Here is a 25,184-nt window from a genome sequence, read left to right on the forward strand (position 1 = left end):
AAATCATGATAAACCGTGTATATATATCTACCATCAAGCTGGTGTCTGAGAATCTGGATTCTGACACAATAAATTTTGATAAAAGATATATCTAGAATCAGAAAATCAAAAGTAAGGAAAAATAGTAGGCAGGAGCTTTAACTATATAGTAGTAGTAGTATACACTATTTATAATAGTACTACTGTATTAATATGACAGGATTGTTTCATTGTTTGTAAAACCAATTTGAAGGAGTTATAAAAACAAACAGTAAGTATAGTTGTATTACGATATTATTAGGTTGATCATATATAGTAGTAATTGACAAAATTATGGTTCATTTATTGCATTTGGTTATAAAGTGAGAGACAGGTGTAGCCTGTTATCCAATAATAGACAAAAATAAACGTACCATACCTGATCGATCAGGCCCATAGTTACAAACCAATTTCTACTGTACAAACAGTTTTTAATCCACAAATGTATAGTTTAAAAACTGAATTATCACTATATATACCAACACTTCCCACTCTCTTTGTAAAATTGCAGTTTCTATTTTTGCCAAGCTGCCTAACTGTTCATTCTCAAATAGTCCCACAGTTTCCTACATCAATAAAATACTCAAATTATTTGCCAGAGAAAAAGGAGATTTTTACTGTTTGGATAATTAATTATATCAAAAACATAATAGGTGAGAAAATTCACAACACCTTTAAATTCCACTGTTTCCCTTCCATTTTTGATCACACTTCTTCAAAAATGCCAATTAACCACTGGCTATCTCCGGAGCTAAAAACCCAATCGATCCCTACCACCGCCGCCAGTTTCTGGCCCGCAGACGCCGTGCTCCGCAGCCAGAGCACGGCGTTCTGCCTCAGCCTCAAAAATGAAGACGAGGATGAGCTTGTGATCGAGGATCCGGCGGCGGTGGCGATGGAAGACGGTGCACAAATCCAGGTGTCGAAAGAGCCGTTGTTCGAGAAGCCGTTGACGCCTAGCGACGTCGGGAAGCTGAACCGGTTAGTGATACCGAAGCAGCATGCGGAGAGGTACTTCCCCTTGAACGGCGGCGTGGAGAAGGGGCTGCTGCTGGGCTTCGAGGACGAGGCCGGGAAGCCGTGGCGGTTCCGATACTCATATTGGAATAGCAGCCAGAGCTACGTGCTGACCAAGGGTTGGAGCCGCTTCGTGAAAGAGAAGAGGCTCGATGCCGGTGACATCGTCCTCTTCGCTCGCCACCCCAACGACCTCGGCCGCCTCTTTATTGGATGGCGGCGGAGGAGCGGGCAAGAGCCTGCTGCTCCTCCGCCACCGTGTGTCGGTGGTTGGAGTGGCCAGCTTTACTCTGCTAACCACTCCTCTAATTCTTCTGCATCGTACACTGGTTGCCCTCATGCAGGTAACAAAAAAAAACCCATTTTCAATTAATATTCTTTAATTAAGAATACTCTTTCATATTTTAGAAAAATAAAAAATTAAATCTCAGTGGATCATGATAGTAAATTATTTTGCAGAGAATAATGTAAAAGAAAGAAATGGGAATTCGAAGAGGTTGAGATTATTCGGGGTGAACTTAGAGTGGGAGGAGGAGGAATCGACTTCGGGTTCGGGGAAGGGTCAAGTTGAGGAACAGGCATACCATGAGTACTACTCGAGCCATCGTCGAGCCGGTCACACAGTAAGCTACGGCGTGTGATTCCACAAATATTTAAGAGAGTTGGTGGTGGTGGAGATGTGACTGGTACAATTTCCTAGTTTAATTTAGTTGTTGTTTCCCTTAATCAAACAGTCACGATTTCTGCACATATAGATGGGAATTATATTGTGGAACAATTACTGCCTTTAATTTAGATAAATTATTTCTGCTCAAACATGATCTCAATCAAGGAACTAGCTAGTTGTCAACTTGAACAAGTAATCTTCCGTTGAACAAGGAAATAAATACACATTCAACTTATATCTAGCTAGTAAGAGTATTTATTACCTTTTCTTTTATCTTCTCTGATGTACGTACTACTATAAATATTGGTATAAAATATTTCTTCCCGTATCAAATGAAATCATCATCTATAAATATATTACTACTATATAATTATACCAACTATACATGTATATGTATAAAAAACTATATTAAGCAAATTTCAAATGAGTTATAAATCATGAAATCTTCTTGGTACATGAATAAAATCATTGTAAAAAATATATGAATGGATTCAAAATTTGAAATTTCGCTCCTATAAAATTCAGAGTCTAATACGAATTCAAATAATAAATGATGAATTTATTGTATATTTTATGATTTAATTATTTGAAATGGTTTCGAATTTTCAGATAATTTTATTTTATCAGCTAATCCTACGCGTATGTATATATGTACATGTGACAGATTTTAGTGCAAATAATCTTATTATTTGCCTTAGATATTATTGATCTTACAGTTTTGATCTGTGTGGTGTGGTGAATGTGGTCCAATAATATTTGATTATTTGGTACATAGCCTGACAAAAAAAATTCACATAAACTTAGAATATTTTTTTTCAAAGCGGTCAAACATACATAGTGGGGTCACTTTAAGTTTAATGTTTTTACGGTAATTATAATGATTATTTATATGGGTTAAAAAATTAAAACTGTTGTGGAGTTAGAATTATCCCATATGATGAAAAATTAAAACCATTTTGTTAGTAATATGATAATTGGGAAAATCTTGTTTTTTTGCAATGAATTTATATTAGAAAGTATCGATGGATTTGACTTGGCTCACTACTTCGTCCCTAAATTATGTTAATATTGTGGTTTGGTGTAGGGTATGTAGTTATATTTATATATAGGTTTTGACTGCTATGTGTTGTAAATGAGGCTACACACGTCACCCAAAGTTGGTAGGCTACTATTACTATTACTAAAATATGAGACGCGGTGATAGTAACACCACACATATAGTAGTTGGGTCATCAAACGTTGATTTTTTCTCTTCTATATTCATAGACAAAGAGGTCTAGTGTTGAATTTTCATTTCCCATCTTTCGCAGTCCCACTTAAAAAAAGAATTAAGAGAGAGTTAAGATATAATGGCTTATAATTATGTTCCATTGGTATACAAATGGAGCTCAAGTACAATATTGATATTGCATGTACTAAATATAAAAGGATAAGTTTGTTTAATAGTTTGGTTAATGTGCATCATTATCATAATCAGCATGGATAAGATCTTGGCGATGTGACATCCTATGCATGCTAACAAGAAACTGCCAACTATTCTTCATTTTCTTAGTAAGAAAGTTAATCCAAAAGGAATGAAATTAAGTCCTCGGTCTCTCCAATCAAGTGTTACTAGTATTTATTTCAATTCTTACAAACAATCAAATTCTTGGAAAAGGAACTACTGAGAAAACAATAAATCTATGGAGTAAAAAAAATGTTTTTGAATAAAAATGTTAGTGGAGTCATAGTGTGGCTTTCAATAAACTGATCCAATATAAAAATAAATCAATTTAATTATAATTCAGGTTCAACTTAATTTTATCGTTTTGTCTTTGAAGATTTTGGCTCCTAAATCAAGTTTTTTTTTCCCACTTCTTCCTCATATTCTTGGTTCAGAGAGATTCTCGCCACTCCAGCCTCCACGAAATCTCCAATTTGCAAAGACCTAAATCGCATTTTTCACCTATTGTTCTTTGCTATCTCATTCCGTTCTTGGTTCGAAAAGATTCTAGCTAGCCTCGATGAAATCTCCAATTTGCAATGCCTAAAGTCGGAAATGTTGTCGAGTGAGAACGTGAGAAGCTAGCGTGTGTAAAAATTCTAACTACTTTCATTTAATAACTAACACTTGAATTTACTAATATAGTTAAGTGTGATCATAATGTGACCATTTAGCACCCATGTAGGTTCAAGAGACTTATTTACTACTAAAAAAAAATTTGGTTGGCAAGCAATGATTTTTTCCATGTATGAATGCAGATTTGGAAAGTTGTTAAGAGTAGAGGAGGGGGTGGCAACACCCCAAAGTGAAATTGTATTGTGTGGAAAATGAGGTTAATAAAGAGAGGGTAAATACTAAGGATGGGGTCCAATTAGATATGATTTCTCACTGAGATCCCCAGCCCCAGGTGGATGGAAGAATGAATGGTAATTGGTAAGACTAAATGGAATCTCTGCAAACAAGATATTATACATGCATGTTGCAATTTACTACTGTAGACTAGTAATCCATTTTATCAACACACAATAAATAGCATTTGTGACAAGGAGAGTGGGAGATAGGGACTTGACTTTTCATGCTCACTACTCATTAATGCCCCTCTCTACAATAATTCCACCTGGTCCAGGTGCCTACTATTTAATTCAGTGAAACAATTGGGAAAATAAGAATGAATTGTTTCCATCCATGTTATTACAGAAAGGCCCAATTTAGTGATTCATGATAATGGGTACAGGATTAGAGAAATGTCAAGTCGAGTCGAGCCATGTGTCAAAGTGCACTTGGAGCAGGAAATTATCCCTACCTTAATTAATCTATAATAAGAAAAGAGTGAAGCTTGGGTTGGGGTGAGTGGTGATGGTAGTGGGAGGGTCCCAAGATGTATGGACTCACTAGCTTCACAGTAACAGCCAATTGCCCAATAGCAACTGTAGGACCATTAATCTCAATTCTCAACTCAATTCTTTCTCGCATTTTGGACTCTTGAATACAATTAATGGGCCCACTCTCGGTTAGGGTTGTAGTTCGTAATCGAATTGAGTCTAGCTCCAACACTATTTGGTATGCAATTCAAGATTCACGAGCATAAACCAATTATCTTCACTCTAGGAATGTTTACAAAATGTTTTAACAAACGACTTGCTAACGCGCGAGCTAACGACCATAATACTATTGTTTCAAGTTTTAACTCTGTTTAGTTAGCAAGTTTCACCAAACACACTCGTAAAAATTCAACTAGTTCAGGAATAACATGACACATTTTATTAGGGCTAACTAATAGCACACACCCCAAAAAAAATCGTACCAACTACTGGTTAATTCAGTTTTTTACCATGTACTTTAAATGTGAAAAGAATATATCAATTTTTAACTTTTAGTAAATTTCCACAAAATTCAATTTCGCCGAAATTTAGTCCTACATGGTGGCTCATCGGGGATGTCATGTCATCTGACTATCAGTCCCCTTAAACGACGTAGTTTATAGGACGAACTTATAACTTTGTAAAAGGAATAACACAAACTTTGAAATGCACAAATTTTAATTGGCCAGAATATATTTTTTCATGACATTTAAAGTTCGTGTTAAAAATCTGGCCAAAAGTTGATGTATTTTTTTAGCTATTAGCGCTATTTAATTATAAACTTACTCTTTAATATTGATAATTTTTTTAAAAAAAATATCAATGCATAATTTTTTATTTTTATATGATAAGTTTATTATAGGGTCGATTGTTTATCTATGCTTTATTTCCTAAATGGGTAATACTCGATCAGGGGTTGACTATGAATGAAAATAGAAAAAGAGAATCTTTATACATGACTTCAACTAATAAAGATCTCATAACTAGGAGTACATATTTACTCCCTCCGTCCTACAAAGATTGTCTCATTTTTCTATTTTCGTCCGTCCCACAAAATTTGTCCCATTTCACTTTTACCATTTCTGGTAGTGGACCCCATATTCCACTAACTCATTCCTACTCACATTTTATTATAAAACTAATACTTTAAAAGTAGGACCCACATCCCACCAACTTTCAACTCACTTTTAATTACATTTCTTAAAACTCGTGCCGTGTCAAAGTGGGACTATCTTTGTGGGACGGAGGGAGTATGAATCATTTGGAGAAAAACAGAGGACCTCTTAATTAGAGATAAAAAATAATTGAGTGAACTACATAAATGATATATGATCTTTCACTTTCGCACATAAATGGTATCTGATCTTTACTTTATATCGTTTTTGGTTACCTGTGACAAAAATAACCCTAGGTACCAAACATGTGATTTTTTTGTTATGGAGGATATTTTTAGAAATTTCAATTAAATAGTACTCCCTCCGTCCCGGCTAAGATGACATATTGCTTAGCCGGCACGAGATTTTAGGAGTTATTGGTTAAAGTGTTTAATTGGAGAGAGAGAAGGTGGATGTAAGTATTAAAGTAGAGAGATGAAGATAGATGGATATTTTAGGGCTGGGATCCCCTGCTGTGCAGGGGCTGTGCTATTATGCACACACACATCAAATTTATTTATAATAAAAGATACAAATATTTTAACATTATTATTTAACAATAAAATAATACATTGGGAGGAACAGCAGCCCCTGCTGTGCTATCAACCACAGCAGGGGATCCAAATCCGATATTTTAATAGGAGTGAGAAAAAGTGGTTGAGTGTATTAATTGGAGAGAGAAAGTTACCAAAAAAGGAAATGTGTCATCTTGGTTGGGACAAACTAAAAAGGAAAACGTTTCATCTTAAGCGGGACGGAGGGAGTACCAAATATGTGATTATTTTTTCCATCTTTATTATTTCTTTTTTAGTTTCTTCTTCATTCTTTTTTCTTCATTTTCTTCTTTTTTATAGTAATTTATCTTTCTTTTTTCTCCTTAGTTTATATTTCTTCTTCTTTCTTTTTTCTTTTGTCTTCTTTATCTTCTTTCCTTTTAGTTTTTTATACATACATCAATTGCATTCATAATATAAATCAAGAACAAAATGTCTAATTAAATTAATTATTTAAAATAATTAAATCAATTGAATATTTTTTATTAAATTACTTTATACTCATTTTATGATTGAAACACCTAACTGAAAATATTCAACTCTTTATATCATTATGAATACAATTCGCAATTATTATTACATAATATTATATGATTCATAATTATATAATTATAATATAATTTATTAATTACTACTAATTTTTACTATTATAACAATAATATTTTTATAATAATTAAATATAATTATAACTATAATTATAATTAACTATATTTGAATGATATTAAAAATAAATTAATTATTATTTTATAACATCAAAATAATAATATTGATATTGATTAATAATAATAGTATAAAGAGTGAGGAGAATGAGAGAAGATATTAAAATATCACTTTTGGTACTATTTTATGTATACCTAAAATATCCTTTATGGCATAAATGAGAAAATGTATTTGTTTAGAGGGCATTTTGGGAAGAAAATTGCATCAGGTACCAAAAATGTGATTTATAGATACCAAAAGCGATATAAAATAAAGATCAAGTACCATTTACGTGCGAAAGTGAAAGATCAGGTACCATCTATGTAGATCACTCAAAATAATTAAACAAAATTGTTTAAGAATGATCAAAATAAAACAACATTATCATCGTAATAATATTTCTAAGATGTAATTGTGTACGAATCAGATAATCCAGAATTCACTATTTGCTGAGAGATTGGTTCAAGTTGCACGTATTGGTTCTGTAATCAGTTGGTTTGTAGAAAAACGGAGAAAAGTCTTAGTCCATGTGTTGCTTCTTCATCGCCTAGAAGGAATTCAGACACCTAGGAACTAAAGCTCAATAATAAGAGAAATACTAGGCTGTCTCTTTGACACCAGTGGCCGAAATCCATTACTCTTGGAGGACTTTGTCACCCTTAGACGTTGGAGGACTCCTGGATGATCTATCACTACAATAGGTAAAATGTATCCGATTTAAGTATTGTTGGAATCGTATGCCTGGTCAAAGGATTTTGACTAAGGATGATTTCAATGAGACATTTAATTTTGTAAAAGTAAACGATATAGCGTCGATCTAGGTTCGGAGTAGATGACCGTGGTATATTCATTTTCTCAAATCCGATTACCGGTGAGTGAGAAATAATGGAATAAAGTTGTGCAAAATTGTGAACTATCTAAATAAGCTATGAGATAACTCATGAAATTAATTAAGTGAGTTAATTATCCCACGTTGAAAGTAACAACCTTATTAAACAAATATTTAATAAGAAAGATTATTACATGTAATAATTATAGTGGACTAAGATGGGCTATAGAACCCACACGCGCGCGGCCCGTGATAAATTGAGTAAATTGAGTTGATTAGTTTCAGCCGGCCCGTGATTAAACTCTGAAATAAAATTCTTAAAAAAACTAAATAAATAAGATGCATTAAATGTCTAAAATAAGAAATAATGGGTAGTGATGAATTTACATAATATTATATAATTAGAATAATTTTACTAATTTCATAATTTCCTAAATTAATGGATTTATTTATTTTAATTGAAAATTTTAATTTACTTAATTATCCTTCATTTTAATTAAGGAAGAGATAATAATTAATGTTTTCTAATATAAAAATGCTCACATATAAAAAAAATAAAAAATATTATATTCACGTTGTTTTTGTATATTTTAAAGGAAACAAGCTAAATAAAAGCAATACAAAAAGGAAAATTACAAAAAAAGACGAAAAGATAATACAAAAGAAAAATGCTCAATCATTATGGCTATACTATTATTTTAAAATGTATTCCTTAATTCACATCAATAAGAAAAATACTTTATTATATTTTTATTTGTTCATATATTTAGATAAATGTTCATACTATAGTATTGATTCATTACGATAATTTGTTGTAAAAAAATTAACGAAAAAAAGAAACAAGTTAGGAAAAATAATACTGTACACAAGAGATAAAAGAAAAAACTAGTAGATATTAACCTATAAAATAACTAATATAAATTTATTTGAAATATATATAATATTATAGTTCTCCCTCCATCCCTATCGTAGCCGAGTCGTATTCCTTTTTTGGGTTATCCACTGTAGTTGATTCATTTTCTTATATGGCCAAAAACAACACAATTTTTCTCTTTATTTTTCTACTTTATAGTATAATTTTCTACTTTATGGCTTATACTCACTTTATTAAGTCTCTTAGATTTCATGCCCAAAATAAATGCATCCACTATAGAAGGCGAACTATTTAGAGAGTATTAAGTTATAAAATTATTTCATAATTTAATATCGTAATTTAATTATGTAGCATGTTAATTAAACTTACCATAAATTCCATAATCAATTCATATCTAAATTAATGATTTTTTCCTAAATTGATTGGGTTAAAAATATCGAAAATTATATACTAAGAATGAATTAGTCATAAACTCATAATATTATAAACTAAAACAAAAACTAAATTAAAAGGTATTACTATAATTTATAATTTATTTTTATCAAATATCTCTTTGATAAAGAATTTGGTAAAGAAATAGAAGGAAATGTAGATGATCTCACCTAGAATGTTAGTCAAATTTTTAGATTCTTTATGAAGAATATACCATTTCTATCGTTCAAAATTTTGGAAGAAAAATCATGAATTACGTCAATTTCTATATACATCCTTTCCATATTTATTGGAGTAGTATTTATCAAATTATTAGAAAACATAAATATATACAATTTGACCAAATCACAGCCATAAATTCTCACCCCTTCCCCGCCTGCGCGCCCAACTTCCTCTTCAACCCAAATTCTTCCATCTCTCTCTCTTTTCTCATCTGCCCTCCATGCACCTAAAGCTCCACTTTCTCTCTCATCACCTCAACAAAGAAAACAACCACTTCTTCATACTCTCCTCCTTAATCCTCTCCGCCGTAGTCGGCTACAACCTCCTCACGCAGCTACACCCTCTCTCTCCCTTCAACATCGACTTCTTCACCCGGATCCTACCCACAAACCCGCCAAAAAAAGTCTGCGATTACAGCTACGGCAAGTGGGTTTGGGATGAAACCCAACCGGGTCGGACCTACACCGAGAATTGCCCGTTTCTGGATCCGGGTTTCCGCTGCCTAAGTAACGGCCGCCGCGATTCCGGTTACCAGAAATGGCGTTGGCAGCCCCATCTATGTGATATTCCAAGGTATTTATTTACTATTTTTTTATTTTATTTTATTTCGAAGAATATGATATCATTAAATTGGAATTGTGGGGTTTGATGAGGAATCATTAGAATTACTACTCCTATGTTTTGTTTTTGTAATTAAACGTTTGCTTGTTGCGTGGATCATGCATGTAACATGTTACTAATGCTATTTAATTTGTTTTATTGCACACTTTTGGAGGCCATGCACGTGGTGCTTTTGGGTTTGTGGCTTTGGCTTCAATATTTTACTTTGATTACTGACATCTAATTGGCATATATTATGAAGTTCATTTAATTTTTATGTTTTGTGTTGTGTTTAGTAAATGTCAACTTCTTGTGCCTTTTGTGCTGTAAATATAAAGTTGAGACATGTTAAGTGCATAGGCTTCATGCTTGTTCATTCTGTCCCCTTTTTAGCCCATAAAGCAGCAGTCATATGATATTTCATGATTGCAATTGTTAAGTGCCAAACTTTTACCCATACATATGTCCTTTTGTTGCAAATTGAATTTTTAATTTGTATTTGAAATGATACAAATTAGATATAGTATCTATATAGGTTCGATGAGAGGGAGTTTCTAGAGCGGAGCCGAGGCGGGCGGGTCGTGTTCGTGGGCGACTCGATAGGCCGAAACCAATGGGAGTCGCTAGTGTGCATGCTCGCGCAAGGCGTCTCCAATGCGTCCGCAATATACGAAGAAAACGGCAACCCAATAACAAAGCACAAAGGGTACCTGTCCATCAAATTTCAAGATTACAATCTCACGGTAGAGTATTTCAGAGTGCCTTACCTCGTGACCACGGGTCGCCCGCCTAAAGGCGCCCCGGAGCAGGTCCGGGGCGCCATCATGGTCGATAAGCTGCACTGGCTATCGTCCAAGTGGGTGGGCGCGGACGTCCTCATTTTCAGCGCGGGGCATTGGTGGAACCAAGACAAGACATTAAACTCGTACGTATGCACACATGCCCGTTACTCGAGGATGCATGCTTACCACTAACGCCTCGTGATACGACAGGGGCCACTACTTTCAGGAGATGGAGCATGTGAATATGACAATGGATGTGATGGAAGCTTTTCGAAGATCACTCCACACTTTGAAGCTGTGGGTGACACAAAAATTGGACACTAGGAAATCTCATGTCTTCTTTAGGAGTTACTCCCCTGTACATTTCAGGTAAATTGAGAGTCTTAACTTTTTTTATAAGTAATTTTGGTAGACTTTAATTTAGTGCAATGTTGCTGTCGGTAGGGATGGAGAATGGAACAGAGGTGGGTACTGTAACACGAGCAACGAGCCGGAGACGGATTACTCGAGACTCGAGCGGGAGCCATTGAACAATCAAATAATTTATGAGGTGTTTAGACACAGAAATACAGAGGAAAACAGAGTTGAGATATTGAACATAACATATATGACAGAGCTGAGAAAAGATGGGCACCCGTCGAGCAACCGGGAGCCGGGGACTCCGGCCAGTGCGCCGCAGGACTGCAGCCACTGGTGCCTGCCCGGAGTGCCGGACACGTGGAACCAACTTCTTTATGCTCAGCTGGTGGCAATGGGATTCAGATCAAAGGGATGAAAAAAACTGCTTTTTTTGTTGTTGCAGTGTTGCTAATATAGTAGTATGAGCTAACTTAACACCAAGTTTAGAATAAGAAAGTAAAGATTGGCATTGTATTATTGTTTTAAGGAAAGGTAACAAGTATTTCAAATTTACCAATATTCTTAGATGACAAGATAATTGATTTATGGGATATTTATTCAAGATTCGTTCACATTTGTTAAGGACACGAGCTACCCGTCTCTAAATATTGTTACTCTTCGTTTCTTCAGATAAACTAATCACTATAATACAAACATGAAACATGCAAATTTATGGGGATTCCGCGTTAAAAAAGAATTATGTAGTTCATTGAATCATTGGTATTTTTTTTTCGGCATATAATTGTTTAGCGTGACCAATGGCAATACCAAATTTAAAAAGGCTACTTTCAAAGGTATTATAAATAAACATTGTTACTACAGAAATACAAAAGGTTACTTCAAAAGTTTTCCAAATAAAACAGTCTTATAATATAATGGGAATTTACTTAATACAAGTGACAGTTTGGCCGAGTGGTCTAAGGCGCCAGATTTAGGCTCTGGTCCGAAAGGGCGTGGGTTCAAATCCCACAGCTGTCATAATATATATTTTCTTTTTTTACATCACTCTTTTTATTTATTATTTGATCGAGGCCCAAATTTTAGGTGGACTATTATTCTGTTTTATTGTTTAATTGAAACGTAGCTTTAAATGCATATTTTTTTTTATTACCAAGACATGTCTTTGGAGTTTAGGAATTAGGACATATGAAAATGTCAGGTTGAACTTCTTAGATTTCACTTTCACCTATATCGTCGACGGACGGATTTAGAAAACCAAACAATTGTAGTCCAAAAATAATGTAATATATGTCTTTCCAAACTTCTGCAGTCTATAGATTTTCATAATTTTTCAATTTTATCGAGAAGATTTTTTTTTTGAAACAATTTCATCTCCAACCATTTATTCCAAACTCAAACCTATTTTTTTAAGTTCTACTCCAACTATTTACTCCAAACTCAAATCTATTTTTTCAGTTCTGTCATGTCAAACAGTAATTCTACTCCAACCATTTACACCAAACTCATACTTAAATATTTTTCATCATTAACGTACTTTTTTTACTTTTTCAATCTTACCTAAATATTGATTTAAATTATATATCAACCTCACAACACTTTATCAATAACTTTTCAAACATAATTAAATAATTTAATACAATTGTTTATGTTATGAGGAGTATTATTTAATTTATTTTCCTATAATATTAAATATCATATCATAATTATACAAAATAAAGAATTAAGTACTATTAATTTATATAATTTAAAATGAATATTAAATAATTTTTGAGTAAATAGTAGTAATTGATAAAAAACCCGTCTATATCCTAAAACAAGTAATAAATAAATACTACATAAAATACACTTTCACTATTTTAAATCCAAATACTACTACATAACATAAACCTTCACTATTTTAAATCCATCTACTGTATCCTATCTACAAGAATTTTATTTATGACCGAGCCCATTATGCTAATTTAAACTGAAATATAATTTTGTCTCTCTACAGTAAATTTCGCCGCTCATTCTTCTGTATTTCGTTTCTCTCTGCATCTCAGAAAAATTTCTTCGCCAACTTCTTCAATCGTCAAGCATCTCCATAAATCAGGTAATTCCTAGCTTCTATTCCAAAATACATAATTATGAGAGATCCAATTGCAATTTTCAGAACTTCATAAAGTGAAATGCAGCATCTTTGGTGCATCACTGTTCAAAAACTGAAATTTGGGTAGGGATATGGAGTATGGTTGGAGGTGAATTCTACTCCAAATATGGGTTTTGCAGGATGGTTGGGGATGCCTTTACTCTCTATTCCTCTAATTTTCTTCCTCATTACTCTTCCATGGAGACGAAGCAGCCATAGTGTGGGGTCGGGGCGGAGCAGCCTGGGTCGACGGATTCTGGGAGCTTCTCAGAAGTACTCACGGACCAAGAACGAAGCTTTTTGGACCTCTAGAAACCAAAGAGGTAATCTGGCTAACTCTTCTTTCACTGAAGATGGAACCAATTTGCAATCCGCCACCTGTTTGTTAAAATGTCTATGAGAAAGTTCACATGCCACACCCACTATTTTTATGTGTGTTGATGCTGATAGAGCTTTAAAATTTCCTCACAGTGGAGTTATATTCGAAAAAATGTTTATGAAATGAGTGTTGAAGGCTAGTTAAACAGCCATGCTCGCCAAATCTCATCGACTGCTGAGAAAGTTTTCCCGTGCTGACTCCAACTTCTTGCTGCCTGTGACCAGTATTGGTAAAGCCGCTTCCACGCACTTGTTCATCTTTTGTGATATTATCCTTATATTACACCTTATTGCAAGTTGTTCCTATATGCTTTTTATGCTTTCATTCTTTTGTCTTCATGTCATACAAGTCTGGGAGGTTATGTGATGAATTTCGTATGAATCTTGTGTCAGGGAGCTCTCCTCGAATACTTCTTCCTGTTACGTTTTATTCAACCCAGGATCCAAATCAACTGCCTACTAAGTATTGTGAAGGTGGTGATGGAATTAGGAAAGTGCCACTGGCCAAGAATTTGGCTAACTTGTTGGAGGAGCCCTTAAACTCAACTGACAAAGCCGGGCTAGAGAGCTATCACGGTGATGAAAGATATGAAAAAATTGATCTGGCTAAGAATTTGGCATCCTTGGTTCAAGAATCTTTTGAAGTTTCCAACAAAGAACCAAAAGAAAAAACCCGTGTGGAGATCAAAAGGTTTCTTGAGATGCGAATAAAGAAGAAGGTGAAAGCACAGTACAGGAATGGGAAGTACCACGACCTCATGATGAAAGTGATTGCTGATCCGACCACTCTAAAAGATGCATATGATTGTATAAGGCTGACCTCTAATGTCGATTTGGCATCAGATGGTGACGACTTGCCGTTTTTGGCCATTGCGGAAGAACTAGCTGATGGAAACTTTGATGTTGGGGCCCATACGTATTCAATGCGGTCGAAAGGGCCAAAGGTCAAGAAAGAGGAACTTGTTTTACCAGAACTGAAATTAAGGGTTGTTCAAGAGGCCATTAGAATAGTCTTGGAAGTTGTTTACCGCCCTCACTTCTCTAGGATTTCGCACAGTCTTCGAAGTAATAGGGATCACTGGTCAGCGTTGAAGTATATCTGCAAAGAGATACCTGATCCGGACTGGTGGTTCACTTTGCCCATTAACAAAACTCTTGATGACTGCATCCTTCAAAAACTTCTGTCATCAATGGAGGACAAGATAGAAGATCCTGGTTTATGTGATATTATAAAGGAAATGTTTAAAGCCCGGGTGCTCAATGTAGAGTTTGGGTATTTTCCTAAAGGGCATGGTCTTCCACAAGAAGGGGTCCTTTCACCTATATTGATGAACATATATCTTGATCTCTTTGACCGTGAGGTATATAGGATGTCAATGCACTACGAGACTTTGCACACTCTTGGGTCTGAAGAACAGAAGTTGCACTCAAAGCTCCGTGGTTGGTTTAGGAAACAGATGAGTGGCAGTAGTTCGCAGCAACACGATTCTGGAAAGGACTCAGGGGTGAGGGTGCATTGCTGTCGCTTTATGGATGAGGTCTTTTTTGCCTTTTCCGGTTCCAAAGAAGTTGCGTTGACGTTCAAATCTGAAATTGAAGGGTTCTTAAAGGATTCACTATACTTGGAGGTAGATGATAAAGCTGATATTTTAGCATCCAATGATCCACGTGGTGTTAAATTTCTTGGTACTTTGATCAGAAGGCGCGTGAAAGAGACTCCTGCTTTACGAGCTGTTCACAAGTTGAAGGACAAAGTCAAGATATTTGCTGAACAGAAACAAGAGTCTTGGGATGCAGGAGCTCTCAGAATTGGGAAGAAGTGGCTGGCTCATGGACTCAAAAAGGTTAAAGAGTCAGAGATCAAACAATTAGCTGATAGTAGCTCCATTTTACATAAGATTTCCTGTTATCGTAGATCTGGGATGAAAACAGACCACTGGTACAAGGTGCTGCTGAAAATTTGGGTGCAACAGGTAAATGCTAAAAGTGTAGGGAATGAAGAAAAATTGTTAACTAAACTTGTTGTAGAACCAGCTCTTCCACAAGAACTAAGAGATGCTTACTTCGAGTTTCAGAAACGAGCTAAAGAATATGTTGATTCCGAGACATCTTCGACACTCGCACTTCTAAGTGGCTCAAATTCTTCACCCGAACCTCTTTTTGTAACAGAGACTGTTGTCCCACTAAACGTCTTATTGAAACGTCTTCATCGCTATGGATTGACTAATAGGGAGGGATATGGTCGGCCATGCTACGTGCTAATCTTACTGGATCACGATCAAATCATTGATTGGTTTACAGGGATACTCCACCGCTGGCTAAGATGGTACAGGGGGTGCAACAACTTTAATGAAGTGAAGCACTTAATCTGTGAACAGGTAAGAATGTCATGCATCCGAACACTAGCTGTGAAGTATAGGATTCACGAGTCAGATATAGAGAAGAAATTTGATTCAGAGCTGAGTAGAATCCCCTCAACCGAAGATATTGAACTTGAGGAAGCAATCACGGAACTGATTTCTCCGGAATATAACTTTGATGGCGCCTTAATGTATGGAATACAATACAGCGGCTTGTGTTCGTTGTCATTGGCTAGAATGGTGAGTGAGTCACGCCCTTGCTATTGTTTCGTCATAGGGTGCTCAGCCTCAGTGCCATGTGTTTATACTCTTCATGTAATGGAAAGACAAAAATTTCCAGCCTGGAAGACTGGATTTTCAAGTTGTATACATCCCAGCTTACACAGGAGAAGAATAGGATTGTGTAAAAAGCATGTGAAAGACTTGTTTCTTGGAAACATATCACTTCAATCAATAGGATTTGGTACTTGGAGGTGAATTCTGCTCTTTGAACATGTTGCTTCTATCCATCCATGTTGTTGAGATTGGAAAAAATTAGCTACTGCAAAAATATAGCTATGGAATCTTTTATTCAGTTTGCAGCAGCTAAGGTGGTAACTTAACTCTTCTATAGATTTTTCTTGATTTCAAAGTATATTAGTATTTCTGGCAAGAGAGAGAATAGTTGTATCGTATCAAAGTTTTCATAGTGAAAATACTTATTTACTTCCTTTTCAAATTCAACTGGTGCAGACAAGAGTAATGACATCTCAAGAATCTCTTAGATTATATAAATCGAAGTGAGTTTGTGCAAAGACAAATTAAATTATACTACCGATATTGACATTGTCTTTGTGGATATTTTTGTCTGTGACGTCTTGTGTCTGTTCTTAGGAGTAAGTATTATATGGTGGTTGAGGTTATTCAGCTATGGGTGTGATCAAATTGAATTTGTTGAGATCACTGTCAAACTTGATTCTTGTAATAATCTTATGTACGTCTATTATTGTGTTATATCATATGGTAAGATTTGGTTATGCAAATTTTATCTTATACAAGTTATATTATATACTGAGTTTTGAGTTTGAATTCACGAAAGTAAAGTCCCCCTTAAAGTAAGACATTAGAAACCCAACACGACACTAGCATATATTAATTGCATTAAACAAATGAGTCAAAACAAAAATAAGTTCAAACGTAGCAAATTTGATGTTACTTATCACCACAATAAGCACATAAACATTAAACAAATTTGTTGACAACGACTTAATGACTTTCTTTAAGGGTAATAGAAACACCAAGTTTGGACAAGATTAGCGTTAAAAGGCCGGTCATTATATTTTGGTGTATTACATTTTACAATAAAATATCATATGTTACTTTTGCACGCAGTGTGCAATCTTTTGAACTTGAATCTTACACCGCCTACATATGATTACTCTCCAAATTAACTTTCATTTAACCATTACAGATAAATTTCATATTTAGCTTCTAAAACTAGAATAATCATAATCCCACCAAAACGACAACGTTTGTGGTTTCTGAAGTTGCAATTATACTATATAATCATATAGGAGTATTTCCTACACCTTACAATACACCTTTTTACAGAGTGTAAAAGAAATGCATCCTCCGCCGTTGGCCGGTGGCGCCACCGCCGGATTCCCCACCTTACACCCCGAAATCATCGATTCCCACATTCTCAGCCGTTTGGACGGCCCAGCCCTGGCCTCCGTCGCCTGCTGCTCCTCCGCTCTCCGCCGTCACTCCTCCGACCACAGCCTATGGATGAGCATATGCCACTCAACTTGGCCGGCCACCGCCTCCCCGCGCCTCTCCCAACTCATCTCCACCTTCCCCGGCGGTGGCCCGCGTGCTTTCTTCTCTCACGCCTTCCCCCTCCTCTCCAAACTCCCCCTCACCCACCTTCCCTCATCCCCGCCGGAGATACTCTCCGCCGTCGACATACACTACGACGGCAAACTAATCTTCACCAAACTCCACTCCACCGACACCAGCAGCGACTGGTTCCGCTGCTCCCCGTTCCGTGCCGACCTTATAGAGCTCAAGGAAGCGGCCCCGGCCGCCGTCAAGAGCTCCGCCGGCGCCGGAAACGGCGGCATGCATGAAGGTGTAATGACGCTGAGCTGGATCGTGATCGATCCGGTGGGGCGGCGGGCGGCGAATCTGTCGTCGCACGAGCCGGTTTCCGTGCGGCGGCACTGGCTGACGGGGGACCTGGAGGTGCGGTTTGGCTCGGTCTTCTGCGGCGGCGATGGAGGTCACGTGATATGCGGGATAGTTGTCACGTGCGGCGGCGAGATGGATGTGAGAGACGTGAGGATGGAGATTGAGGATATGGATGGGAGGCATTTGAATGGGGAGGAGAGTTTGGTCATTTTGCAAGGGGCGTTGGAGGCCGAAAAGGGCACCGGGAAGAACAGGGCGGCCGAGGCGCGGCGGAGGTACGAAGAGTTTGAGGAGACGAAGAGAGAAAAAAGGGAGAGAGAGTTGAGAAGGGAGGGAGATTGGGATATCTTGTGTTTAGCTATTGTAGTATCCATTTATTTCTATTTTTGGTTTTATATTTTGTGATTTAGTGTTGTTCATAGATTAAATGGTCTGGACATATTGATGTGAATATTATGCAAACAAATGTGGTATAATTTGATTGAGTCACAATTACAATATTTGCGTAAGAACAATGAGACACCAAATTAACTAGGTGAGAAACAAAATAAAAATAAAAGGAAATTAACAAGAGAAAGCTCCATATACATGTAACAAGCAAATCCGAAATGTTGGTGAGATATCATATGATTAATGCTTCCTGAGAGCGACGGCGGAGATGACGACGAGGAAAATGATCAGCACCACCGTGATGAAGGAGGCGACGACGGCGCCGCTCACCCTCTGGCAGAAGTCATTGAACTGCTGGCAAATAGCGAGCCAATTGGCGTCCGAGTTGCCGTTGTGGGCCAGGTACACTATCGCGGCCGACGCACCCCCTGCTGACGTAGCCAGCGTAACTGCCAACTGCACCACTCAAAACAAACCTATCACCATCGCCGTCAGAGGGAGATAGAGAGAAAAAGAGAGCTTACTGTGTCGCAGATAATGAGTAGGAGACGCGCCCCGATAACAGCGGGGCGAGCAATGCACACGATGGAGAAAGGCACGGAAAGAATGAGGTAGCCCGTCACCACTGCCATGCCTATAACGAAGAATCTGAACCACACCAACAACATTATATCATTTTATTGTACAATTACAATATATATTGATCTACTATTAAAAAGTGTGATTCCGGAGCTAGAGACTGACGTGAAAGTAGGGAGATCGTCGTAGCTGGCTCGGAACTGGAAGAACTGTGTGAAGAAGGGAAGCGTCTCCTCGGTGGTCGCCATGGTGATGGTGGCCGCCATAGCTGCCGCCACTGCGCAGACCCGGAGGATGAGGTCGAACACAGCAGCACCCCTCTTGTATCCACCTGCCGCCTTGTTGTGGTGGACGGCAGCTGCAAGGAGAGGCGCTTTCCCTTTGCTTTCCCGGCTCGTGTTGCCCATTTCGATGGTAGCGGCCTCACTCTTCTCCATTGCTTTCACTGCTTGGAATGGATGGATTACTAATTAATTAAGATTAAGAGAGTTGTTTTTGTGATGCATTGCAAACAGGAAATGTGGCTTTATATACTGATTTCAATTGAAATTAGGGATGGGTTGATGAAGTGTAAAGATAATGGAGCAAGAAGAGTTGTTGCTTTACTTTCAGTTGAGGGAGAATATAAATTTCATCACTTTTTGAATTTGTCACTTGGAATATTTTGTTGGGGTAGAGGGGTTGACATTAGATTAAGGAGTAGATTGAATCGTGCAAATATATAATCATTTGTGTGAAACTTTACATATATCAGTTTGCCACTTTGGAATTAATTATGTTAAAAACTAACAAGTCAAAAGGGATTTATTTTAGAGATGTATGCATGGCTGATGTAAGAAATGGTCCAACCAATCACAAGTAAATGAGCACCTTCCCTAATCCACTAGGAGGCAATTTGTTATGTGTAATTAAGACAATCTTATAAAGTTATTTGACCATATAATCATATGGGAGAGAGAGAGAGAGAGTCAAATAAAATAGGCATGAAGCTGAAATAATTAAGTTTATATTATGTGGATTATAGTAAAGGTAAATAATTTTTAAATTAGGTAAAAAAAGTACAAGAGATTAGAGTGCAAAAGTTTGTACAATTAATCTGCTGCTTCTAACAATAAGGCAGCAATCTCCATCCACGTTCTGCAACTGCCTTAATCACTTCCGCAGCAGCCCTCTCCGTATCATCAAGTGGAGCATACTCCCATTTCTCACAAATCTGCACAAACCAGTTAGATTACCATTTCCTCAGTTATCAGTCAGTATTAGCGGATAAATCGGGATTAACGGGCAAAAAAAGAACTTCAAAGGAAGTAAGTAGTAGTTGCTTACATTTTCTGTACCGGTGAATGGTCGAACTGCTCCTCTGCTATGCAGGGTTCTGATAAAATGTGAAAACTTCCATGTACACCGCTCTGCTCCGATTACATACACTGGCTTCCTGCAGTGTCAATCCAGATATTGGGATAAAAAAGTTAGCTAAAACAATAATAAAGACTTCCAAAGGAGTAAGTTTCTACACAGCCACATACCCCGTGCTGCAAGCTTCACTCAACATGCTTACTGAATCAGCTGTAATTACAAAAGCATCTGCTAAAGCTAGATGTCCCATATGTGGATTTGGATCTGAACGATATCATATGATGCAATTTAGAATAGCTCTTGAAGAGGAATTTACTGATATTATTCATTAGAATGATCCGAGCCTTTATGTAGTAAAAGGTTTTCTTCAAAACTACAACAATTATACCTTCATAGATACTAATGTAGAAAAAGAACAATGGTAAACAAAAGCACCAAGCAAAGCCATATTGAAAAGAAACGTTTTCTCTGAGAGGAGAGCAAATCAGGGACAAAAAAAAGGAAAAGGGAAACAGAAAGAGAGAAGAATATTAATTCCTAGTCAAAGAACTACGAGAAGCCACCAGCCAATGTGAATACAGTGCTACGAGGTCTCCAATCTCTTTTACTCAATTTTAAGGAAATATATGACAGTCAGATGATAACGTCTGTCAAAATCTGATAAAAAACGTAAAGTGGTGACACAGAAAGAGAGATGATATTCAATTAAGTACCTTGACCGTTCCAAATGTATACTCTTGGATGGTTTGAGAATTCAGTTAAAATAATTTCAGATACCTGTTTGTTGCAGCCATGAAAAAGTAATTTAGCTTTAGATAGGTAATTACATAAATTCTGAAGAGAGTACGCACAATCTTGGGAGTTCGACGAGAAAACGATATTCTTATACTTCCACAAGTGGGAAGTACACTTTTTATTGAAGCTGTAAGCTGCATTGCAAGATCAGCACCATATCTGCAATGTCCTGTGGAAGCGAGAGATTCAAGAAACGGTTAATGACATTGAATTTTCCAATAGGAGGTTCCATGAAGATAAATGACGAACCTTATAGAAGTGAAAAGTGAAGAAGAAACATAGCAAGTTATTAGCAGATTAGCATGCAATGCAGCATACAAATGGTATTTATATGAATATGTTTCATGAGAATTGAGTTTAGATAGTAAGAAAAATAAGTTTGACTAATCGCCTAAAGAACCACTTAAAAACAAATATACGGCATTCAGAGGCAGTATGATGAAGGTAGCACATGAGAACTAACATAACACAGAAGCATTTTTGGATAAAAAAACTTTTAGCATTGAATAAAGCATCTTGGGATTGCATATTGTACATGCAACATATCATGCTCAGTTTGTATTTACTCTTCTGATTACATGTAAATGTGCCCGTACAATGTTGATATTATATGTGATGAGGTGCGAATGCTGACATCAAGGTAAGCACTAAGCGGTAATGGTTTGATCATTCCTACTAACACTCAAAAAATTTAAGGGTCCACAAAAAATAAATGCATAACCTACTTGTAGGGCCTCCAATGGAAACAACAAGTAAGGGCTTAGGCAAGAGTGCCATCTCATCATGCCACACAGAAGCTGCACTTCTCAAAGCATCAGAATCAGCCTGGTGTAGAGCTCCCACCGTAAGGACCTAAGAGTAACGTTTCAGCTATATAAAGCTTATAAATAATGTCAAATAATGGCTGACAACTGAAACTATTTTCAGATAAAGATTCGAGAGTTTCTGTGGCCAATGAAATCCCTTGACCAATGAAGGAGTAAACATACCACATGTTTATCAGGAGGCTTTCGAGGTGTCACCCACCTTCTTAGCAATAAAGGGATTTGTTCTCGTGCCTCAGGCGATAAGGGGTAATAATCATGCTGAGGTGTTATCACTAGATCAAATCTGTGTAGACGATACCTTGGATGTTGTATCTGAAAGCAAATAGCAAAACATATTAAATCCTGAAGGGTGATATTATGCTTCCCAACTAGCACAGGTTTACTAACCATACTCCACTTGCACATCAAAATAAAAAGGTTAAAACTTCACCTTGGTTGGTGAGAACCATGAAGATGTTGAACTAGTAAACTATCTCCATAGAGAGAGAGAGAGAGATGCAGTGAGAACAAGTCATTGGCAAAACCTAAAAATTTCTGCTTGTGAAGAGAAGAGACAACCAGAGGAGCTTATATAACTTGGTACACTTGGAGTCCGATCAATCAATGTAGTAACGCAATTTTCACGTATTATTTTCACTTTATAAGAACTACTATCTCAGGACCCATGGAAATTAAAGTTCCTTTAGATTTTAGCATTCCAAATATGATGTGATTCTAGTTCAGGTATCAAGACACATTTTGCGATTTGCAAAAAACATAATAGCTAGGATCATGTCAAAGGAATAAATACTTAACACAATAGCACCTCATCATACCTGAACAAGAAAGACATTGTCTGGAACCAACTTCTTGATGGAACTTGCTACAGTGATGGTATCATGACCTGATGCAACCACCAAGATGGGGCCGTCCCTAAGAGAAAGCAACTTGAGAACACACAGAAGCATTTCCCAGTTCTCTTATATGTATATCTCACCTTATAGTCATAAGCCTATAATTATGTTAACCTATATCGGCTAAACTATGAAACATGTCGATCAAGTTTCTTCATGTTCTTGATCACCAAGCATAACAAATGGATGACACTAATGCAAAGAGACATGCATCTAAGCTTCCTTCATAAATAGATATTGCTTCATATATTGTACCCAAGTTCCAAACTGAGTTACAAAGGTAGCACGATAACTTGTTCCAAGAGGTACTAAGTAAACTACATCAACAGAAAACAAAGATAAACCAAAGATATCTGGTGGGATACTAAAATACATTGCAAAAATGACAATTGAACATCTTTTGGCCTTTCGAAATAATCAATGCCTATCCAACAATATACATAAGATACGATTCAAAAGAACAATCAACTTCTTGAAAAAAGAAAAGGCACCTCTCAAATGTTTGCTGAGCAGCTCTGGCGATATGTCTTGCATCTGCCTCCAAAACTTCTGAGACAATACCATTAACAGAGGCACAATAAATTCATTCATGAACCCCCTGTCAGATGAAGATATACAAACAAAGTTACAGAGCTTATGAAATACCTCTCGGTTCAGCTGGAAAGGGCATCAATTTCTTAGATGGTTTTCCACGAATCCACTCAACAGCACCATCTAATTGTTTATGCACATTAATTGGCAACCAACGAAGTTTATCATTGATCCGGCCTCTCGGCCGATTAACACGCTGCAACAATTGGAGAATTTATGAGCAGACATTACAAGAAAATGAGTGAAATAACGCAAGCTAATTGGCCAAACTACGTAACACATTTCAGCAGCTGAATCGAGTTTCCGTTAATTGAGGATAAAATTTGCTTACATAGAGTGTGTATCTATCGGATAGACCCAGAGCTCGAAGCAAGCCGATGCACTGATTTTGGGCGCCGGCGACGCCGTTTCCGATCACAATGGCTGTGCTGATCACCCGCATTGAGTTAATTCATCGGAAAATTGATGGATTTTATTCAATCTAATTCAGGGTTTAGGGATTTTGGAAATAGACTTATGTTGAATAGTCCAAAATTATGAGACTAGACTTGACTAGACTTGATAAGGAGAAGATCATAGCACATAATTCCTCCGTCTCACAAAGATTGTCCCACTTCGACCGGGCACGAGTTTTAAGAAACGTAATGGAAAGTGAGTTGATAAAGTTAGTGGAATGTGGATCCTACTTTTATATATTAGTTTTATAATAAAATATGAGTATGAATGAGTTAGTGGAATATGAGGTCCACTACCAAAAATGGTAAAAGTGAGATGAGACAAACTTTGTGGGACGGACCGAAATGGAAAAATGGGACAATCTTTATAGAACGGAGGGAATAAGTAATAATGCTATGCACCATTATCTTACAACTAATCAACATACTTAAATCAAATATATTTATAAAATTCAATTTTAAATAATTTATTTGAAGATCTATTCAAAATGTGGTTCAATTTTAAAATTGGAAATAGCTAGCTAGCTAAGCTTAATTAAATGTCTAATATTACCACCACGGAAAAAATACAGTTGTTATTGTAGTACTAAGGCAATCGAACCACTTAGAGATTATATTCAAATAAAGATGAATTAATTAAGTTAAAATGAAATGTAAAACAATTAAATAAGTACAAAAGCATGCAATCAAATTATGGACACTCTTTCAATGAGTTCAACGGCAACTAATAGAATTAATGTTGGGAGTGTTATATTGCTGGGGATGCATTAAGATGACAACCCTTTTTATTGTAACACTATACCATTATTTTAAGTTATTGGATTTGAAAATCGTGTGCTTGTCATGCTGCCACGTGTAAAAACACGGAGGGGTAAAATAGGAAATTTCTAATTTTACGTTAACAGATTGCAGTGCTGTTCATTGAATATTGCAGTCTTACCACAACAATATTGCAGTTTACCACGACTGCAATATCTAATACAGTAGACCGCAAACCCGTGTTTTTTCACGAAACTTAATTCTAGGCATCCATAAACGAGATCTAACGGACTATATTGGTGGTATGGTGTTATCCTATCTATGGTGGCACCATAGTGCACCCCTATATTGCTAACCACAACTAAATAATATCTATTAAATATTCAAATTAAGAGCTTAGATCATTAATCCCTAAATGTCAATACGATCAACGAAAAATGTCAATAAGACCA

General features: G+C 36.5%; 4 protein-coding genes, 1 non-coding gene and 2 pseudogenes across 11 annotated transcripts; 5 read left to right on the forward strand and 2 right to left on the reverse strand.

Annotated features, from left to right (window-relative positions):
• Window positions 1-547: 547 nt before the first annotated feature.
• On the forward strand, window positions 548-1,851 carry LOC125202842 (B3 domain-containing protein At2g36080-like; annotated as a pseudogene). The gene is made up of 2 exons (XR_016135280.1): window positions 548-1,379; window positions 1,495-1,851. The product of XR_016135280.1 is annotated as a B3 domain-containing protein At2g36080-like (transcript).
• A 7,609-nt stretch (window positions 1,852-9,460) lies between these two features.
• Window positions 9,461-11,608, forward strand: LOC125202841 (protein trichome birefringence-like 8). Its single transcript, XM_048101318.2, has 4 exons — window positions 9,461-9,883; window positions 10,446-10,835; window positions 10,903-11,061; window positions 11,137-11,608. The coding sequence occupies exons 1-4, from the start codon at window positions 9,531-9,533 to the stop codon at window positions 11,465-11,467; spliced, it is 1,233 nt and encodes a 410-aa protein (XP_047957275.2). The 5' UTR covers window positions 9,461-9,530; the 3' UTR covers window positions 11,468-11,608.
• Window positions 11,609-11,989: 381 nt separating this feature from the next.
• Window positions 11,990-12,069, forward strand: TRNAL-UAG (transfer RNA leucine (anticodon UAG)). Its single transcript has one exon. It is a non-coding gene; the product is annotated as a tRNA-Leu (tRNA).
• A 931-nt stretch (window positions 12,070-13,000) lies between these two features.
• On the forward strand, window positions 13,001-16,623 carry LOC125202581 (nuclear intron maturase 4, mitochondrial-like). Of its 5 annotated transcripts, none has more exons than XM_048101007.2 (4): window positions 13,001-13,144; window positions 13,394-13,503; window positions 13,652-13,788; window positions 13,952-16,623. In XM_048101007.2, exons 3-4 carry the CDS (start codon window positions 13,710-13,712, stop codon window positions 16,393-16,395), a joined length of 2,523 nt encoding a protein of 840 aa, XP_047956964.1. In that variant the 5' UTR covers window positions 13,001-13,144; window positions 13,394-13,503; window positions 13,652-13,709; the 3' UTR covers window positions 16,396-16,623. The 5 variants fall into 5 exon arrangements, with proteins under 5 accessions (XP_047956964.1, XP_047956959.1, XP_047956962.1 ...); XM_048101002.2 differs by having other exon boundaries at window positions 13,002-13,144; window positions 13,321-13,503; XM_048101005.2 differs by having other exon boundaries at window positions 13,004-13,144; window positions 13,227-13,503.
• An 888-nt stretch (window positions 16,624-17,511) lies between these two features.
• LOC125217996 (putative F-box protein At2g36090 pseudogene) lies at window positions 17,512-18,549 on the forward strand (annotated as a pseudogene).
• LOC125218002 (casparian strip membrane protein 1-like) lies at window positions 18,535-20,269 on the reverse strand. Its single transcript, XM_048119596.2, has 4 exons — window positions 20,146-20,269; window positions 19,222-19,501; window positions 19,002-19,125; window positions 18,535-18,933 (listed from the first exon to the last, which is right to left on the reverse strand). The coding sequence occupies exons 2-4, from the start codon at window positions 19,491-19,493 to the stop codon at window positions 18,718-18,720; spliced, it is 612 nt and encodes a 203-aa protein (XP_047975553.1). The 5' UTR covers window positions 19,494-19,501; window positions 20,146-20,269; the 3' UTR covers window positions 18,535-18,717.
• On the reverse strand, window positions 20,047-24,047 carry LOC125210600 (mitochondrial fission protein ELM1-like). Of its 2 annotated transcripts, none has more exons than XM_048110150.2 (11): window positions 23,850-24,047; window positions 23,573-23,714; window positions 23,419-23,473; window positions 22,850-22,946; window positions 22,197-22,346; window positions 21,933-22,059; window positions 21,264-21,376; window positions 21,126-21,189; window positions 20,583-20,676; window positions 20,383-20,491; window positions 20,047-20,269 (listed from the first exon to the last, which is right to left on the reverse strand). In XM_048110150.2, exons 1-11 carry the CDS (start codon window positions 23,958-23,960, stop codon window positions 20,162-20,164), a joined length of 1,170 nt encoding a protein of 389 aa, XP_047966107.1. In that variant the 5' UTR covers window positions 23,961-24,047; the 3' UTR covers window positions 20,047-20,161. The 2 variants fall into 2 exon arrangements, with proteins under 2 accessions (XP_047966107.1, XP_047966099.1); XM_048110142.2 differs by having other exon boundaries at window positions 23,419-23,476; window positions 23,850-24,046.
• Between the last annotated feature and the right edge of the window lie 1,137 nt (window positions 24,048-25,184).

Source organism: Salvia hispanica, chromosome 2 (assembly GCF_029641045.1).
Source record: "Salvia hispanica isolate PSC_SH4W2 chromosome 2, Shi_PSC_v1, whole genome shotgun sequence".
Classification (NCBI taxonomy): domain Eukaryota; kingdom Viridiplantae; phylum Streptophyta; class Magnoliopsida; order Lamiales; family Lamiaceae; genus Salvia; species Salvia hispanica.

Excerpts from the sequence above, each read along its gene's own strand:
- LOC125202581 (XM_048101007.2), top strand. The coding sequence starts at position 13,710 with ATGCTCGCCAAATCTCATCGACTGCTGAGAAAGTTTTCCCGTGCTGAC. Across the intron at positions 13,789-13,951 it reads GCTGCCTGTGACCAGTATTG|GGAGCTCTCCTCGAATACTT; the intron begins GTAAAGCCGCTT and ends ATCTTGTGTCAG.
- LOC125202841 (XM_048101318.2), top strand. The coding sequence starts at position 9,531 with ATGCACCTAAAGCTCCACTTTCTCTCTCATCACCTCAACAAAGAAAAC. Across the intron at positions 9,884-10,445 it reads CATCTATGTGATATTCCAAG|GTTCGATGAGAGGGAGTTTC; the intron begins GTATTTATTTAC and ends GTATCTATATAG. Across the intron at positions 11,062-11,136 it reads TACTCCCCTGTACATTTCAG|GGATGGAGAATGGAACAGAG; the intron begins GTAAATTGAGAG and ends TGCTGTCGGTAG.
- LOC125218002 (XM_048119596.2), bottom strand. The coding sequence starts at position 19,493 with ATGGAGAAGAGTGAGGCCGCTACCATCGAAATGGGCAACACGAGCCGG. Across the intron at positions 19,126-19,221 it reads GACGATCTCCCTACTTTCAC|ATTCTTCGTTATAGGCATGG; the intron begins GTCAGTCTCTAG and ends GGTGTGGTTCAG. Across the intron at positions 18,934-19,001 it reads TACTCATTATCTGCGACACA|TTGGCAGTTACGCTGGCTAC; the intron begins GTAAGCTCTCTT and ends TGAGTGGTGCAG.
- LOC125210600 (XM_048110142.2), bottom strand. The coding sequence starts at position 23,960 with ATGCGGGTGATCAGCACAGCCATTGTGATCGGAAACGGCGTCGCCGGC. Across the intron at positions 23,477-23,572 it reads CTTTCCAGCTGAACCGAGAG|AAGTTTTGGAGGCAGATGCA; the intron begins GTATTTCATAAG and ends GTATTGTCTCAG. Across the intron at positions 22,060-22,196 it reads AGCCTCCTGATAAACATGTG|GTCCTTACGGTGGGAGCTCT; the intron begins GTATGTTTACTC and ends CGTTACTCTTAG.